The sequence below is a fragment of the Carcharhinus amblyrhynchos genome, chromosome 9, assembly GCF_965287045.1.
Source record: "Carcharhinus amblyrhynchos chromosome 9, sCarAmb.v2.hapA, whole genome shotgun sequence".
NCBI classification, from domain to species: domain Eukaryota; kingdom Metazoa; phylum Chordata; class Chondrichthyes; order Carcharhiniformes; family Carcharhinidae; genus Carcharhinus; species Carcharhinus amblyrhynchos.
Window position 1 is genome coordinate 61,916,927 of NC_137332.1, and position 19,756 is coordinate 61,936,682.

The 19,756-nt window shown below is 40.4% G+C and overlaps 1 protein-coding gene across 3 annotated transcripts in view; it reads right to left on the reverse strand.

The window, feature by feature from the left end:
• camsap2a (calmodulin regulated spectrin-associated protein family, member 2a) overlaps positions 1-19,756 on the reverse strand; it is a 180,468-nt gene that overhangs the window by 76,202 nt on the left and 84,510 nt on the right. For all 3 annotated transcript variants that reach the window (XR_013887869.1, XM_080195831.1, XM_080195830.1), the window contains exons 3-4: positions 7,973-8,134; positions 4,836-4,919 (exon numbers count right to left, since the gene is read on the reverse strand). Coding sequence is in view for 2 of the 3 variants with exons in the window: in XM_080195831.1 (XP_080051957.1) it covers positions 4,836-4,919; positions 7,973-8,134 (246 nt within the window). In the remaining variant the exon portion in view is untranslated. The remainder of the gene's footprint in view (positions 1-4,835; positions 4,920-7,972; positions 8,135-19,756) is intronic.

Consider the following 19,756-nt stretch of genomic DNA (forward strand, 5'->3'; position numbering starts at 1 on the left):
TCCTTGTGCATGAGTCGCAAAAACCCAGCTTGCAGGTGCAGCAGGTGGTCAGGAAGGCGAATGGGATGCTGGCCTTCATAGCGAAGGGGATTGAATATAAAAGTAGGGAGGTCTTGCTGCAGCTGTATAGGGCATTGGTGAGGCCGAAACTGGAGTACTGTGTGCAGTTTTGGGCGCCGCACCTGCGCAAAGATATTTTGGCCTTGGAGGGAGTGCAGAGGAGGTTTACTAGGCTGATACCGGAGTTGAGGGGGTTGAACTATGAGGAGAGGCTGAATAAACTAGGCTTGTACTCGTTGGAGTTTAGAAGAATGAGGGGAGATCTCATTGAGACGTGTAAGATGATGAATGGGATGGATAGGATAGAGGTGGAGAGACTCTTCCCACTGAAAAAAGACAGTAGGACTAGGGGGCACAGCCTCAAGATAAAAGGGGGGGTGTTTTAGAACGGAGTTGAGGAGGAACTTCTTCACTCAAAGGGTGGTGAATCTCTGGAATTCTCTACCCATTGAAGTGGTGGAGGCTGCCTCGCTAAATATTTTCAAGAAGCGGGTTGATGGGTTTTTGATAAGAGAGGGGATTAAGGGTTATGGGGAGAGGGCCGGAAAGTGGAACTGAGCCACGACAGATCAGCCATGATCTTATTGAATGGCGGGGCAGGCTCGAAGGGCCAGATGGCCTACTCCTGCTCCTATTTCTTATGTTCTTATGTTCTTATGACATCAAACAAAACAATGCGTACAGTTAAAAACTGAAGTAACATCTCGCCAGAGTCCAGCAGGAAAAAGATGCAATTATGTACGTTGCGGCATATTTATTCATTCCCCCGGGACTTGTGGAGCTTCCTCTTTAACAAGGGTTACCAAAAATATGAAATTGTTTCATTACTCCAGGTAAATATTTTTATAAGTGACAGAATTATGAATAGGTGTCAAAGGCATATCTGAAATCCTAATTCCAACCTGGCTACAAAATTAGATGTCTTTGAAAAAAGGAAAATCTATTAACCACGGTCAGCACGGTGGCACAATGGTTAGCACTGCTGCTTCACAGCAAAAAGTTTCACAACACCATGTTAAAGTCCAACAGGTTTATTTGGTAGCACAAGCTTTCAGAGTGTCACTCCTTCTTCAGGTGAGTGAAGAGTTGTGTTCACAAACAGGGTGTATATTGACACAAACTCAATTTACAAGATAATGGTTGGAATGTAAGTACAGGGAATCAAGTCTTTACAGGTACAGACAATGTGAATGGAAAGGGGGTCAAGCACAGGTTAAAGAGGTGTGAACTGTCTCCAGCCAGGACAGTTTGTGAAATTTTGTAAGTCCAGCCAAGTCTTGGGGGTTACAGACAGTGTGATAGAGGCCATCTTCATGTGTGCGAAACTTGGCTATCAGTTTTTGCTCGGCAATTCTGCGTTGCAGTGTGTTGTGAAGGCTGCCTTGGAGAACACTTACCTGAAGATCAAAAGATGAATGCCCATCACTGCTGAAATGTTCTCCTGACAGGAAGAGAACACTCCTGCTGGAGACAATTCACACCTCTTTAACCTGTGCTTGACCCTCTCTCCACTCACATTGTCTGTACCTGTAAAGACTGGATTACCATAACAACTCACATTCCAACCATTCTCTTGTGAACTGAGTTTGTGTTTATATATGCCCTGTTTGTGAACACAACTCCCATTCACCTAAAGAAGGAGCGACACTCCGAAAGCTTGTGCTACCAAATAAACCTGTTGGACTTTAACTCAGTGTTGTGAGGCTTCTTACTGTGCTTACCCTAGTCCAATGCTGGCATCTCCACATCATGGCTTCACAGCGTCAAGGATCTGGGTTCAATTCCAGCCATGGGTGACTATGTGGAGTGCTCCAGTTTCTTCCCACTCCAAAGATGTGCAGGTTAGGTGACTGACCATGCTAAATTTACTCTTAGTGTTAGGGAGATTAGCAGGGTAAATATGTGGGGTTATAGGGATAGTGGCTGGGTGGGACTGTTGTCGGTGCAGGCTCATTGGGTCTACTTGTCAATTATAACCAAATGATCTCAGAAATTATATTTTATATCTAAAGATGAGACTAAGAGTGAAATCTGATTTGTTAGTTGAATTATGACTTTCAGTAAGAACACTAACATGCTGTAAAGTAGGAACGGGTCAGGCAGACTTTAATGCCCTCCCACAGTGGTACCTTGGGTGGTGAAAACGGCATTTAACCAGACAGAGCATGGCCTTCCTGTCACTGTCCTGATTAAGTTTAGGTAGGTTGTCTTATTGATGGCTTTCCTACCCCCATCAATCGAGTCAGTGGGCAATTACTACCTGATTCAGGGCCTCTCTCTGCCACTGCTGGTATTCACCCAGCAACAGATAGGGTCCTAACTTCGAGCTTCCAGGGGCTGGGATGGTCCCTCATTCAATCACGGGACCCAGCATTGGGAAAGGGATGGGGTCCACTGAGAGACATCCACTACTGCATCCCCAGTGGCACTTCCAAGCAATGAAAAGCTGCTGGTCTCTGATTGGCTGCATCTCTTGGCATGTGGGGCTTCCATTCTCAGGGTCCTTGAGCCCAGGGAATGCCTGCCGCTACCCAGTTCAGTGCCTGAATTTGATGGATCTTCTTGAAAAGTGGTGAGTCGGGGTTCCACCTCCATTGAATACCACCCTTAGAACATGTTTCTGAATTAGCTCCAAAGAATTCCTGACACACCACCACAAAAGGTTGAAACATTAAAACAATGACTTTACCCACAGATATGTCAAACAGCTACTGTAGTATTAGTAACGGCTTAAAACCAACAAAGATCCCATATAACACCAGATTTATCAGAACCTAGTCAATTCATTTCAGATTTTTACTTTCTCGTCAAGATTTCTCTCCAAATCAGCAAGATTAATCCATTAACATTTTTCACCCACACTTAGCATAACCTGCATTTCATCCCACAATGAACAATAATCTAACTGCCATTCAATTATGCCACTTATGTCAAATCTCAATTGAAGTATTTTGACATATAGCGTCCCATATCTGCTGCTTCCACAAGAATCAGTGTTTCAGGAGCCAAAGTACTTTTAACAGTCTTTTATTATTTTCTCAGCTTCACAAAAAAACAACAGCATCCCCTATTTTTACCATCAGAAATATAAAAAAAACAGGGACACAAGAGCACCCATTCAGAAATTAGCAGCTGAAACATTGCTAAAAATTATTAGTTGCATGTTCTTTGGCTCTCCTAAGAGTGGGAATTTAAGTATCCATTACTGCAGGCTTATTTTTTCATGATTTATTTGCCCTTAAAACAATATCTACTTTAAGGTGCTTCACCAGAACCCAAGATATTTGAATGACCATCTGTCTAGCCTGAGTGCCCAGCTGGTTCAACTGATCAATCAAGTTTTGCAAATACTCTGCCTCTTCTTCTGGTATGACATCATCTTTTCATGGTTACCTAGTACAATCAACCAGGAAAGGAGTAATCCTTTCCCAATAAGATTGTTTGTTTAATCTTACTCCAAACCTAGTCTGCTTAATATTTAAACTATTATGTGTAAAAGGTCCATAAATCTGAACTCCAATTTCTTAAATTCCACTCTATCCTACCAACAACACATTTTCTGAAACTGCTAACAATTAGGTCTCATCTTATCTAGGAGTCCATCCAGAAGGACTTTCTTAACACAAATCCACCTACATGGCAAAGTGAATTGCCCTTATCTGGTACCTCAGGATAAGTGCCAAATTTTATCCAACTAGATAACTCCCTTTTGTTTTGTTTCTCTTACTAAGTTACCCTCATGTTTATTGGCACCCATCAAAATTTCATGGTTATGATTTTGTTGTCTAGTGTCTATTCAAGTTATATTCCCTTCATGCACTTATAAATCTGTCAGGACCACTATTGTATGATCACCTTAATGAGCATTGTAAGGGCCTTTTTTGGTATGTGATCAATTTTTGACACAACAGTAAACTTCAGACCCAAACTCTCTTAAGTTTCTGCCCACTCTCCCAGTCCCTGTCTTGCTTCTTGGCCATCATCCTGAATGCTGAGTCAATATTCAAACCTGTCAGCAGCCTTTTCTACACATCCCACAACTGTTGCATCCCTCCATTCATTAGACCCCTCTGGAATATGTGGTATCAGAGTAGACACTCTAAGCAATGTCCTTTGGATACGATATTTCTGTTCCTCAGGAATATTTCTCCATAACGTTATCTTTAACAACCCTTTGTCCTTGCCAAGTATTATTGTAAAAAGACCAAATCCGGTTGCCTGATTTACAAAATGTAGGATGAAAACATTTCTGTTTTGTCCCCATACTTTTACTTGCATGCTTGTTAAAGTTTCATGCCAATGCAAGGTTTATATAAGGATATGGTGACATCCTCCAATATTTGTTACAGATTTCACATTTTGCACCAAGCTGTTCTATCACCTTGTATATTCATCAACCATACCTGCATCTATTGGCAGGCTTTTTAATCTCTTGACAAGTACAATGAGCAAAGTATCTATTTACTTTTATTCTCAATGATTCCACCACCTACAAACAATTAAACACAGCTAATTTACGTGAAACTTGACTGCATTTTATGGATCTCAGTGTACAATTACTTCTGAAGCAACATGCTGCCTGTAACGATTTACTTGGCAATGATTTATAACTGAAAATTAGATATTCACATTATCACTCCACCAGTAAAGGAGCGGACATATTCTGTGAGTGGAAAGAAACTTGTTGAGAACAGCCACTATTTTGAGACATGAATATCATTGTTATCCCGAACAAGTGAAAACATAATTAACAGAATTTCAACTTCAATTCCTACCCTTTGACTTCCATGTGTTTCTGGCCCTTGTGGTCGCCTTTGCTTCTGCTCCTGGCTGACTATTTCCTTCAAATGTTCATTTACCTGAATCAATTATGAAACAAGGTTAACACTGTTATCCAATATAAATATGGTTTTGCCCTCTTAATTAACAGTCATTACTGACCAGTGATTTAATGGCTACTTACAGTATCATAATGAACAATGAATGATACAAAGAAATTGAACTGACAACTGTGCACATTACAGGACCTGATTTGTTGGTTAGAATTCTCTGACCTCACCCATGGCTGGGATTCTCCAGTCCTGCTGACGCGAATGGAGATTTAGCTGAGTGCCAAATTCTCTATTCTCATTGGTAGTGGTGGTGGGGTTTACAACATTGGAGAATTCTGACTGTTGAGATTTACACCACTCATTCATCAGCAACATCTGTGGGCCATTACCAGAGGTCAGAGATACAGGAGGTGGGGAGGAAAGGGCTAGTGGGGAAAGGACTAGTGGGAGAACATGGCAAGAGGGACAGTGAGAGGGAGAAATAGAGAACTGGAAAATAGGTTTAGACTGATTGGTTAGTCGTTGGCCAATATGGGTACACTGGGCTGAATAGCCTCCTTTCGTTCTGCAAATTTCAATGATGCAATGGCCTTTTTAACTCAAGTATGTTTTGTTCAATTACTGAAATTCCTAATATTCAAAGTAAGAAATTAAACCAAATTAAAATTAAACAAAAATAACATAACATTCACAAATTGATTGACCTTGAACATTTTATAAAAAATTATTTTGCAGGGTGTAGGCCTCACTGGCAAGGCTGATATTTACTGCCACCCCTAATTGCCCTTGAGAAGGCGCCTTCTTGAATTGCTGCAGTTCATGTGGTGTAGGTGCTGTTAGGGAGGGAATTCCAGGATTTGGAGTGGCACAGAGGCTAGCACTGCTGCCTCAAAGCACTAGGGACCCGGGTTCAATTCTGGCCTTGGGTGACTGTGTGGAATTTGCACTTTCTCCACTTGTCTGCATAGGTTTCCTCTGGGTGCTCCGGTTTCCTCTGAGTCCAAAGATGTGCAGGTTAGGTAAATTGGCCTTGCTAAATTGTCCCTTAAAGTCCAAACATGTACAGGTTTGGGGCATTGGGCGGGGGGGTGGTTAATGTGGTTATGGGAGATAGAGCCTGGGTAAGATGCTCTGTCGGAGTGTCCACGCAGACTCATTAAGGCCCAACGGCCTCCTTCTAAACTGTGAGGATTCTATGATTTCGATCCAGTGACAGTGAAGGCACAGCTAACTATTTCATGTCCAGATCATGGCAGATTTAGAGAAATTTGCATGTGGTGATCTCAGTTTCATAAAGAGTTTACATGAGGATCTCAGACTCTCCAAAAAGCCTGGATTTGATAATTTCCCCAGGCTTGTGATCTTGAGTTGAATTTGGGTTGCACAGTCTGATCAAGTGCAATGCACAGAAGTTTCCAGGAAATACATCAGTCAACTGGTGTACTGACAAAATGTGTTTCTTTAGCTTTTAGAAGTTTCATCCCCACATGGCCAATTCTAGAGGGAGTTAACGTTCTGAACCACTAACTCCAGTCCTCTCTCAGACTACTTTCTGAGATTGAATCAGATTGTTGCAACGTGGTGTCACATTCCAGTCCAAGATGAACATTTGACTATCCCAGTACACTCTTTGCCAGCTTTTGATCCTCTGTGAATTTAGGACCATCCAAAACTCGGCTGTCTGTATTCCAACTTGCAGCAAATCCCATCCAGCCATCACCCCTGTGCTTGCTGATCCCCACTGGCTTCCAGTTAAGCAATGCCTTGATTTTAAAATTCTCAACATTGTTAACAGTTGATGAGACCACGTCTAGAGTACTGTGTATAGTTTTGGTCTCCTTATTTAAGAAAGGATGTACATGTATTAAAAGCAGTTCAGAGAGGGATCACTTGACTAATCCCTGGGATGGCACTGTCTTAAGGTTGGACAGGCTGGGCCTGCGTTCACTGGAACCTAGAAGAATGAGAGGTGATCTTATTGAAACATACAAAATCCTGAAGAGACATAAAAGGATGGATGCTGAAAGGGCTTTTTCCAGTGTGGGACAGACTGGAACTATGGGGCACAGTTTAAAAATAAGGGGTCTCCCATTTAAGATGGAGATGAGAAGAAAATTTTTCGCTAATAGGTTGTGAACATTTGAACCTTTTCCTCACAGAGTGGTAGAGGCAAGGTCAATGAAAATTTTTTTGGCAGAGGTAAATAGATTCTTGACTAGCAAGGGATCAAAGATTATCAGCGGTAGGCAGAATGTAAAATGGAGTTGAAGCCACAATCAGATCGGCCATGATCTGATCCTCGTAAACTGCGCCACCGCCGCCGCCACCACCATCACTATCACAACCAAGATTTTTGTCATATCTTTCAGTCCCATAATCCTCTGAGATGTTTCAGCTCCTCCAATTCTTGGCTACTTTGCATCCCTCATGTCTTGGCGTGTGTGTGTGTGTGTGTGTGTGTGTGTGTGTGTGTGTGTGTGTGTGTGTGTGTGTGTGTGTGTGTGTGTGTGTGTGTGTGTGTGAGAGAGAGAGCACATGTATGGGTACATGTATCAGATGTGGGCTCGTGTTTGGCTCAGCTTTGGAGGTCTTACAGCTGAAATGATTGAAGAAAGAACCATTTGTTGATTGTGTTGCAATTATTTTGGATATAAAATAGAAGACACTTTGCTTATATTGATTTTACAAAACTAAAATGACTCAATGTCCAAGGGGTGAGGTTCAAAAATTCTATGTAAAGAGTAAAATGAAGTGAACAATCCTTGCAGGCACAATGATCCAAACAGTCTCGAATGCTTCCATAGGAAGTACAGTGCAGTTTCCATTAAGCAACTGTAAAAAAAACATCTGCATAGGGGAAGTTCTTGGAATACAGAGAGGACTGGGATGCAGCATTAATACATGATAAGATAAACTATGTGTTTCCAGTCACTCTATTGTAAGATAAAGGTATTCCATTTCCAGCTTCGCTGTCTGCTGTTCACTGCCATACAGCTGTTGAATCCAACTATCTCAATGTCACTTTCATTACCACTGACTTTCCTCACTCCAAAATAATTATCAGACTGGGGACACTTCACCTTATTTATCCAGCAGACAATAGCATCTTCAATGTCATATGGAAGTTCTGTAGCTGGGAAGAAGTTTGTGAACTGTTGGACACACGAGACCACTTTGCCAATGCTGATCATTTCCACAGTGTAAGCCATCATCAGAGTGTCAATCATAGCCAGGTGGGCGCTCTGCAATGAGAAAAGATTCAGAATAATCTTCATTAAATGTCATAGCAGAATCAAAGAGATAGGAAATTTGAGTGTGTCTGTTTTTGGGCAACCTATCCTGACAGCATTAACAACCACATTCTCAAATGAAGAGGCCCAAGCAGCCTCAGAGTTTGGGCTTCGGATCTCATTGCAATGTAGATGATGCGGCGATAGAAGCCTGCATAGTCACTGCTCCATATTCCAGGATGGATCACAGGGGTCTTCAGGAGAAACAGATGGCCCTCAGAATCCCTGATTAGGGATTGCTGGGGATCAGGTAGAAAGCTCACAGACCTTGGGAGTACTGTTTAGGGATCAGGTGTGTGATCAGTGATTTTGGGGCAGGGAAAGGTGGGGATTATGACAAGTACATTTTTGTTTACATAGCGCACTGTCAATAGTAACTGATTATTAGCAATGATATTAAATTCATTTGTTTTCGTAGCTAATTTTGCAATAGTCAAAAATTAGAGTGTTACCATCCCCGTGAAGACTGGTAACATTTTAAAATAGATAAATTTTCCACAGAAAAAGGTGATAGACAAGATTTCACTTTGTAATCCTTTTGCCATACCACACAGACTGAAATCAAAATATATCTAACATTAACAGGCAATTGATACATCCAAATAAATAAAAAGTTATGTTTCACAATAGCTAAGTTATACAACCGAAATATGTCTTACGAAACACTTTTACTTTATGCTACAATTCCGACATCAAAAGAGCATTAAAGGATCTGTCACAAAATCACTCCAGCAGAGGTTCACTTCTCCCTGCCGTGCCAGGTTGAAACTTCCAGTGTCCTTCGACAATTGTTCCATTACGCCCATGTTTTCTGAATCAGAACATCACCAGCAAAGCATATCTCAAGACACTCACCTGTTCTGTCCCCTTCCCTTTGGGCAGAAAGTGAATCTTTAAATGCATCCTGCTTGGTTTTTGAAATACTTTTCTGTTTTTATTAAATGGCCGCAGGTCCCTCCCTGCCACTCAGTAGTTTTACTTTGTTATGTAAGATACTATAAAAGATGCTAAAAAACCTAACTTGAATGGATTTTTATTTGAGTTTATTTAAACTACAATCACATGGACACTCTCCAAGCTGGGGTTTTTACCAGAGATTCTAATTATATACTCTTATCCAGAATTCTCTGTTTTACTTTAAAGTAAATAGACATTTTATAACATAATCATCTTGCAAAGTTCAGTGTTCATGACACTAAAGCAGAACAATTATTATAGCTAATTATGTGCAATATAATTACCTATGCATTAATTTAAAAAGATGCAAAAATAATTTGAATCACAATTTTCTAATCTGGCTTTTAACTACCTAGTCTGAATCTTTACCAGATAGGATTATGAGACATATGAATTCTTTGACTGAATTAGTTACTGCGTTATATGCCATTCGTTTGCAATTTACAATAAGATAGTACTTTTCAGCATCTCTAATTGATATCCAATGCTGTACTTTTTGAAACATGGTCACTGTTGTGATGTAGGGAAATTTAGCAGCCAATTTGCAAACAACAAGGTGCTGGTGAACTGCCTTCTTGAATCACTGCAGTCCATGTTGTGTGGGTTGACCCACAATGCCGTGAAGGAGGGAATTCCAGGATTTTGATCCACAGACTGCAAAGGAATGGCAATATATTTCCAAGTCAGGATGATGAGTGGCTTGGAGGGGAACTTGCAGGTGGTGGTGTTACCACGTATCTGCTGCCCTGGTCCTTCAAGATGGAAATGGTCATGAGTTTGGAAGGTGCTGTCTAAGGATCTTTGATGAATTGCTGTAGTGCATCTTATGGACAATACACACTCTGCTACTGAGTGCTGGTGGTGGAGGGATTGAATGTTTGCAGATGTGGATATCTGCGGAGCAATAATGGTTTCTGAGAAGATCTGTTCCTTGGAACCTCACATTTTATTGATTTATGTTGGTTTTATGCTGAAATATTAGTTGGAGAAAACTTCCTAAATCATTTGTGCTCCATTCTGAGATACAATCAAAACTGTCTGACACTTTTTTGCATATCCTCTCCCCAATACAAAGAGTGGTTTACGTGAGTTTCCTGCATTAATGCCAGCAATGACACAGATTATTGGTGTAGGTTTGAGCCAAATTGAGGTGTGGCCTGAAATCACTGATATTGCTGTACCAGAGATTTTGTACACATATCTTCCAAATTATAGACTACATTACCACTAAATGAGGCAATTGACTTTTTGCTTTAAAAGTTCCTCTTATTGAGACCTGCGGAGTCCCAAACTTAATATATTCAAACCAGAATAAATTATTTTTAGGTGGGAACATCGAACTTCATGTGTTGCACACTGTCTCCTTCCGGTAAAGGTATCACAGTCTGGCAATCGGATGGTATTATGGGTGGTCCTAGCTGAATAAATTAAGTTGGAGCAGCTTCTAGCAAAGCAGTAACAGAACTTTGAGCTTTTCTGAAAATAGTTTTTAGAATCCAGTCTTAGTGGAAAGTCTGTTTGTACAGATAGGTGGATAGACCTTTGAAGATGGATCTTTGACAATGGCTGCATCCACAGGTCTTATTGGGCAAATGGAAGAGTGTAGTCATGACCAAGGGTCATTTTGCATGTGTATGGAGTGCTGAGAGATGCTTTTCACTGTTAATAATATTCTTGATGCTCCTGGTAATCCAGTTGTTAGTCAAACAGTGGGGGAAAGGAAAGGAATAACATGTTGATAGATGCAGGCTCGAAAGTATGAAACTCTCAAGAATCTGCTCATTCCTGCAATTCACGAAAGACATGCCACCCTGGGTAAATGTGGGTAAATCTGAGCAACAGCTGATTAGAGGCTGTAGAAATCTATTTGTTTGGAGCAAAGAATCAGTTGCCCAGTGAGGACATTGGAGAATTTACCATGGCTTTGAAAAACAGGATTATCCATGGACATGGGGAAACATGACTTGAAAGATCAAAGTTAACAAACTGCAGCTGAGTAAGCAGCAGGTACGAACAACAGCAGTTAATGGTAGCAGGATTATTAAAGAGTCCAGTTATTTGTGATTAGACCAACACAGCAACACTGTGCACAGAACTGTTCATTTTGCTACAGCTGCCAAGATATGTTGAAGGAATATAAACAGAGAAAACACTAGCTGGAGGAAATTGCCTGCATTTAGAAACCATAGAAACCCTACAGTACAGAAAGAGGTCATTCGGCCCATCGAGTCTGCACCGACAACAATCCCACCCAGGCTCTATCCCCATACCCCTACATATTTACCCACTAATCCCTCTAACCTACACATTTAGGACACTAAGGGACAATTCAGCTTGGCCAACTCACCTAACCCGCACATTTCTGGACTGTGGGAGGAAACCCACACAGACACGGGGAAAATGTGCAAACTCCGCAGACAGTGACCCAAGCCGGGAATTGAACCCAGGTCCCTGGAGCTGTGAAGCAACAGTGCTAACCACTATTCTACCGTACCACCCCAAATTGGCCCATTTGACCCATATTCCTCCGTACCCATCGTACCCATGTAACTATCTAAATGCTTTTTAAAAGACAAAATTGTACCTGCCTCTACTACTACCTCTGGCAACTTGTTCCAGACACTCACCACCCTTTGTGTGAAAAACTGCCCCTCTGGACACTTTTGTACCTCTCCCCTCTCGCCTTAAACCTATGCCTCTAGTTTTAGACTCTTCTACCTTTGGGAAAAGATATTGACTATCTATCTTGTCTATGCCCCTCATTATTTTATAGACCTCTATAAGGTCACCCCTCAGCCTTCTATGCTCCAGAGAGAAAAGTCCCAGTCTATTCAGCCTCTCCTTATAACTCAATCCATCAAGTCCCGATAGCATCCCAATAAATCTTTTCTGCACTCTTTCTAGTTTAATAATATCCATTTTATAATAAGGTGACCAGAATTGCATGTATTTCATGAAAAGTTATAGAAAATGCTTAATTATTGATATATTAATAAACTGTCATCAACTTTTAAGTGGTAAAAACCAAAGAAATATTTACTCTTGATTGGACACACAGGCAGCACGTGGCTCTCACAGTTAATGTTGAATGCAATCGGCACACACCTTACTTCACATGCCCTTGCTTTACATGAATATCATTTCGGTCATACTGGTAGGAAAAAAATACCACATGGATAGAAATTAAACAAATGTGGCAACTCTATGCATGTGCAACAGTTAACAAAATGTCTCACAGACCACACTCAGAGCCTCGATGGGTCTGCATGTGACCCCAGGCTGCAGATTCCCCACCACAGATCTTAGTCATATTTGACTATTAATATACACATGGGTCTATTTCAGTTTCATGAGCTGTCATTTGGTATTTCTTCAGCTCACAGAATTTTTTGAGGAGTAATGAGCCAAATTTTGGAAGGAGTTGTTTCAGACTTGTTTCAGCTCCGAACAGGCAGAGTTATGGTGCTGGGTTGGAAAGGGTATTCCAACCCATCTTGTTCACTAATGTTCTTTAGGGAAGGAAATTTGCCACTCTTATCTGGTCTGGCCTACATGTGACTCCAGAGCCATAGCAATGTGGTTGACTCTCAACTGTCCTCTAATAGCAACTAGGGATGGGCAATAAATGCTGGCCAGACAGCGGCTATCATTTCCCATGAATGAATAATAAAAAAACATTTGGTGAAGTATGGAGTTCAGATGAAAATGCATGAGTATGAAATGTTTCAAACTCAGGATCACAGGGTAGACAAAGGTGGATTACATCCCACCCAGAGCGAGGTTCCAAATAATAAGAAATGTATCTCCGAATTCAGAACTTCTTTGGGCTGAGCAACTTACTAATGTAAATTGAGAACAAATTTGGCTACCTTACTGCAGCCATTGAATGAACTCTTGAGGAAGGGTGTTCTGTGGAATTGAACCAGAGAGTGTGACAAAGCATTCCAATTGTCCAAAAGTAAATTGATAGACGTTTTAATGTTTGTACATGATGATGTGTTCAAATCATTAAGTTAACATCTGATGCCTGGTACAATCCCAATTGTTGTTATAACTGGGCAGGAAGATCCCATAATGGAACCCTGGCTGAGAACATCGGAACATTTTCCTTCTTTTAGAAAATGCGGGGAACTGAGTCGAAGGACCCCTAATTAGCTTTAACAACAAGCAAAAACATTTATTGAAAATGTAAACTTTATTATGAAATAATGCTCCTTTACTCACCCTTTTAGTTTCACAAATGTACACAGGTTTTAAGGTTAATATGGGTTACATAGGCTATAATAGTCTCAGTAATACTCAGTCCCTTTACAAAGCTCTGACGAAGGGTCATCCAGACTCGGAACATTGGTTCTAGTCTCTCTTCACGGATGCTGTCAGACTTGCTGAGATTTTCCAGCATTTTTCTGTTTTTGTTCAAGATTGAATGGGTTCAGGTCCTTCCCAATTTCTGGAAATATGGGTCATGAAGGGAAGCATCTTTTTAGAAATTGGAATCTAATGATTAAGTTAGATTTGTAAATAAATGAAAAGGTTGCATGGAATTTGAACATTGTGTAACTTTTTCATCAAAGAAGGAAGCATGTAATAACACCCGCTTGTGGCTATTTGCCTTTGTTAATGTGTTTGATCAGCCTGAAAGAAACTAGCCTTTACATGAGTAACTTTGAATTACATATGCTGCACATTATTAACAAGGATAGAAAATTGGTTAACAACTAGACAAGGCTTTTTCCAAATTACAGTAAGAAATCTCACAACACCAGGTTTTTCCAAATGTTTTCCAGATTAATGAATAGTGGAGGGCCACAAGGACCAATGTCACAACCTCAGCTATTTACAATCTACTCTCTGTCTCTTCATCTAATTCATGAATAATGCATCTAGGTTTGCTGATAGTATCGTGCTAAGTGGAAAGGTAGGCTGTCGGGCAGACACAGAGAAGCTGCAACAAGATAGAGGTAGGTTAGGTGAGTAGCAACTGCCACCTGGTGTTGGGAGATTTCTTACTGTAATTTGTAAAAAGCCTTGTCTAGTTGTTAACCAATCCTCTATCTTGTTAATGTGCGTGGTTACTCACTTTGGTCGTAAGAATAAAAAACAATTTTTTTTTAAGTGTTGAGAAACATATGAAGTTTGATGCTTAAAGAGATTTAGGTGTGCTTGTATAGAGAATGCAGAAATTTAGCATGCAGGTGCAGCAAGCAATTAGGAAGGCAAATGGCATGTTGGCCTTTATTGCAAGGGGATTGGACTAGAGGAATAAGGAAGTCAGACTACAGTTGGACAGGGTTTTGATGAAATCACATCTGGAATACAGCATGTAGTTTTGGTCTCCACAATTAACAAAATATATACTTGCATTATAAAGAGTACAGACAAGGTTCACTAAATTGGTGTTTGGGATGAGGGGGTTGCCCTATGGCGAGACACTGAGTAAATTGGTCTTATATTCTCTGGAATTTAGAAGAATGAGAGACATTCATTGAAAGCTACAAGATTCTAAAAGTCTCGATAGGATGATAATGTTTCCATTGGTCGGGGAATTTAAAACACGGGGGCACAGTCGGAGGATGCAAGGCCAATCATTTAGGACTGGGATGCAGAGAGATTAATTCACTCAAAGGTCTGTGAATCTCTGGAATTCTTCACCCCATAGGGTTGTGGCTGCTCCATCATTGAATAAGTTTAAGGCTGGGATAGCTTTTGGGTCTCACAGGGAATTAAGGGATGCAAGAAACAGGTGGGAAAACGGATGAAGTCCAAAATCAGCCATGATCGCATTGAATGGTGGAGCAGGCTCAATGAGCCACGTGGTCTACTCCTGCTCCAATGTCTTATGTTTATGTTTCCTGTTCTGAAAGACATTACAGGATCCTTGCTCTCTGTCAACTATTTAGAAGTCAACAACTCGAATGACATTCCCAATGAGCATTATTCCATTCTGCACAATAATGGGAGAGGAAAGTGTACAACAGGAGGTTTGGAGACTGAGGATCCACAGTAGAGACAGCAGCAATTAACTTTCACATCTAAAGATAACACTGTTTTTACACTTGATGTACAATTTTTAAAAAATAATTCTGACACAGAATGGTCCACCATTTCATGTCAGTAAGATTGGTGTAAAAAAAATTTTCACTATTTACGTCCAAGCTGGATCCAGGAAATTTAGGGTCATTTAATTTCTATTGTTCTCCATTTTCAGTGTTCTCAGTATATTTATACAGGTCATGCATTCCTCCCCACTCTCTTCCTTCCTCCTCTCCCACCCTCCCTCCCTTAATTTAAAGTATCTGAATTTGAAGATACCACATCTCAGACAAGGTGAAAGGTCGAGAAAGTGGGGCCTTTATGAATAACCTCAGCCAGTATGGGAATTTTACCCGAACTGTTGGCATCATTCTGCATCATGAACCAGTTGGTCGTCCAGCCAACTAAACTGACATAACAAATATTATTCCAGGATAATTTGCAGTACTACCCATTTGCTGCCACTAGAGGGGTGAAGTGAGCTACATCTGTATCAGAATACACTGATAGCAGACATGTGAATCCATAATTGTTCCCCACAGGTTTCAACATGTGCTTCTGGGTCAAATTACAGTCTGGTTTCACCATATTTAGTTTAACCAGTAAAATATTGCGAACTACATCCAAATTTTCCTGATAGCAGCAATTTAAACATTCATGTGACAGACTCACTGGCTGGTGTTATAATTCTGCCAGATGTCGACTACTGGGAATTTTAATTGTGTAATATTGCTACATTTGGCTTCATACACAAGAACTATACAATTCCTGCACTACCTGCCCGCTCAGTACCATTCTCACAGAAAGTACACTATATCGCTGGGTTAATACTTTCTGTTAAAACCTTTTTAGTAATCCTTCTGCCCTCCTATCTATCCTTTGATCTACCAGTACAAGTCTTTCCGATGTAAAGCCCATAGATTACTGATCCTGCAATTTTCCTTCCCTGCAAACCCTAATTAAGAACTACACCTCAGCAGATGCAGGTTTGAGTTTGGACCTTCCTCATCCTTACTGCTGTAGAACATTCCTTTGTGTTGACTGAAGCAAACAACCTGAACTAATGGCTCAGGGGAGGTAGTAACGTAATGTTACTGTCTCTGGACTAGTAATCCAGAGACCCAGGGTAATGCTCTGGGGACCTGGGTTCGAATTCCACCAGGACAGATGATGAAATGTGAATTCAATAAAAGAAATGTGGAATTAAGAGTCTAATGATGACTGTGAAACCAGTGTCAGTTATCTTAAAAACCCATCTGGTTCACTAATGTCCTTCAGGGAAGGAAATCTGCCATCCTTGCCTGTTCTGACCTACATGTGACTTGAGGTCCACAGCAATGTGATTGACCCTCAACTCCCTCAGAGGTGGGCAATAAATGCTGACCCAGCCAGCAACGTCCACACGAACAAATGAAAAAAAAGGCAGCTGAAGGCATTCATTACAAATCACTTCACAATCGATCCAGTTCTGTCCTCTCACGAAATCCAGGAATGACATCGGGAAGGGCTTCTTCACACAGCGGGTGGAAGAAATTTGAAACTTTCTTTCTCTCCAGCTCCCCATCACAAATTTATTCCTTAATTCCTATACAAATTCTTCTGTGGAGAGGACAGCCACTAAGAAATAAAACGTCACAAATATAACCCTAACATTATTGTTATGGAAAGGACAGTCATCTAATAATGACAAATGGGCTGTCACATAGCCACTGCAAAGAGTAAAGTTTTTTCTGAAGTAGAAAATCAAGAATGAGACTGGCCCTATGAGCAGTGCAAGGAGCTCATTTAGATGAGAGGAAGGAGAGAGACTGAGAGGAGTTGTGGATGAGGAATTGCACAGACAGGGGGGCGGGTAGCTAATCATTCAGACACAATGGATAATGAAGTAATGACATATCAAGAGAGACCATTCATCAGCAATTTTATTTTTAAGATTCATAATTAAGTTACAGAAATTACAGGTTAGCTATATGTTTTAACCTCTTTCAAAAATCTACCAAATAAACAAACAAGTCTAGCTCTGTATTCTTTTTAAAAGTACAGTACTGTAGATTCTTTTGTGCGTAACAGTCAAGAGATCGAAGGAAACAGAAGCAAATTAACTTGTTTCTTGAGGCAGTTTTCTAAAAATATGAAATAATTATTCCTGTTGAAAGGTAGATGTTGGCACAAGCCAATTTACAAGACTTACCCAGGGAAGAACCATTGTTGGGCTTGAAAAAAATAACAAGAGTGAAGATCTGGTGACAAGCGTGTGTGTCCCGGAAGGTGAAATTATAGATTTACAATCTTCAAGCTCTTCCATTCTTTCAGAGTGCCTACATTCTTAATCTATTCAATTCTGGGAACTACATCTTTAAGGAGGGTGTACTGGTCTTGGAGGTAATGCAGGTAAGCCTTAACAGAATGATTTCAGAACTTCAGGAATTAAACAATGAGGTAAGATTACACAAACCAGGGCCATCACATTCCTTAGAATTTAGAAAGTTAAAAACGATTTGATCAAAGTTTTGAAGATTGTAAGGGGAACAGATAGGATTAGATAGAAAAAAAAACTATTGTTGTTGGTTGGGGAGAGTAAAGATGCATGTTCAGAGACTCAATTAATGAACATGAAAAGCATTCATTAATTAAGAATTGTAGCTACTTGGCTGCAGCCAGCTTGCCACATGTCTCCTGTCTAATGGAGCTTCACCTCCAGGGGTGATTCCCCACGATGAGTCCCAGTTTGTACCTCAAGCCAGATTACCCTTTTCTGCTGTGTTGACCTTAAAGGGCCAATCACCACATCCCTTGAAATGCCCATACCTTTTACTGGCTTCTGACTACATTTGAGAAACAGCAAATCACAGAATCCCTACAGTGCAGAAGGAGGCCATTCAGCCCATTGAGTCTGCACAGACTGAAACTAAGAGGCAGTTTAGCATGCCCAATCCACCTTATCTACATATCTTTGGACTGTGGGAGAAAACCAGGGCATCTGGAGGAATCCCACACAAACATGGGGCCGCAGACATGTGGCGAACATGCAATCTCCACACAGTCAGCTAAGGCTGTTAAAAGGAAAACAACCATCAAAACACAAGTAAAAAGAAAGCTAAATCAGAACACAAACTGAAATTTATTCATTTTGACTCATTACATTTCTGATGACTATAAAATAATGTACTTAGCCACTGCCTTCAAAAAAGTGGCCCACAAAGATCTAACCATCTCAATGCTGTGGGTTTCCTCCTTCCCAATAGTAGTTTAAATTTCATATCAAGATAAGGGGATCTCCAGGCAAGCAGCAGCAGTGTTGTCATCAAGCAAGGCAAGCAGCCAATCTTACTGAAGTATTTGAACAGACAGAAAACCAGGAAGTTAAAAGAACTTACTTTATTTCTAAGTTAAAATTTTCAGAAACTGAAATAAATGATGACTGGATGATGGTATGATAAACACATTAAAAATGTGTAAAGTTGTCATAAGAAAAATTTGGCATTCCACAATATAAACTAGCTTCTCAGAGTCAGTGATGATGTTTAATAATAATTATAATAGTACACTGCTAAAAACCCAACTGACCTCACTTAATGGGGTGTAAAATTTTCAAGGTTTTTTTAAGCAATATTAACTCCCTAACAGTAGAAGTTCTTGTCAATTACTAGATTTCACATTGACTGCCATCTGGGGAATTTCAATAACGTATCCTCTGAAGAAGTTGGAATCACTGGCAGCAACCTTTGGATTCCACGTTATACTGCATGCATGCAGACTCCTGAAGTTGTTGTTTGCCAAATGTCATTTCTCCATTTAGTGACACTGTAAAAATCATGCACAAATTCTCAAATGTTTTAAAAGTTTATTGGAAGGAAATGACGAAAGATTACTTGAATAACTGTACCAACACACAGACATTTCCCATGACACACTCATTCAACTGCTCTGCAAAGAATACCATTTTTTAAAAATATAGTAACATTGGAGAAAGCAACAATAAAGATCCTCTGCATCTTTGATCTAATCTTCACAAGTGTGCCAAGCTGAGGGTGATTCTATTTTGCTGACATTCATTCTATCAATTTTTCCATTTTATTACAGGAAGGTCAGCAGCAAGTTTGGACTTGTGCCAGGGTGTGAATTCAGAATTTAAGCCTCCCTCACACCAGACTGCAGAGCTGCAAGGCTCATAAAAGCAACAATAAATATCAGTAATATATACAAGCCAAATTCTGTGTAAAGTTCTACTCCAACAGGGCCACAGTGAGGTCATTCTCTCCTGTATATTTCACAGTAAGGGAACCACTGATTCTCCAACTCTGGCAGTTACAATAACACTGCCTCAATTCTTTCAAACAAAAGCCGCACAAGGATTCCACATATGAATTGACATTTATGCCTTTAGAGCAGAGTTTCTCTTTAGCAAAAAACAGCAGGCAGATTTAGAGCTTGATTATTGGTGGAAAAGCACTTTTCAGTCCATCCATTTTCCTGAGCAGTTGACAAGTTGCAACATTATAGAACTCCCCAAATTTTTCACAAGGACGTAGGTAAAATTTTACCTGGGTTGCTTTGACTTCCAAAATATGCTGAAAGGCTAAG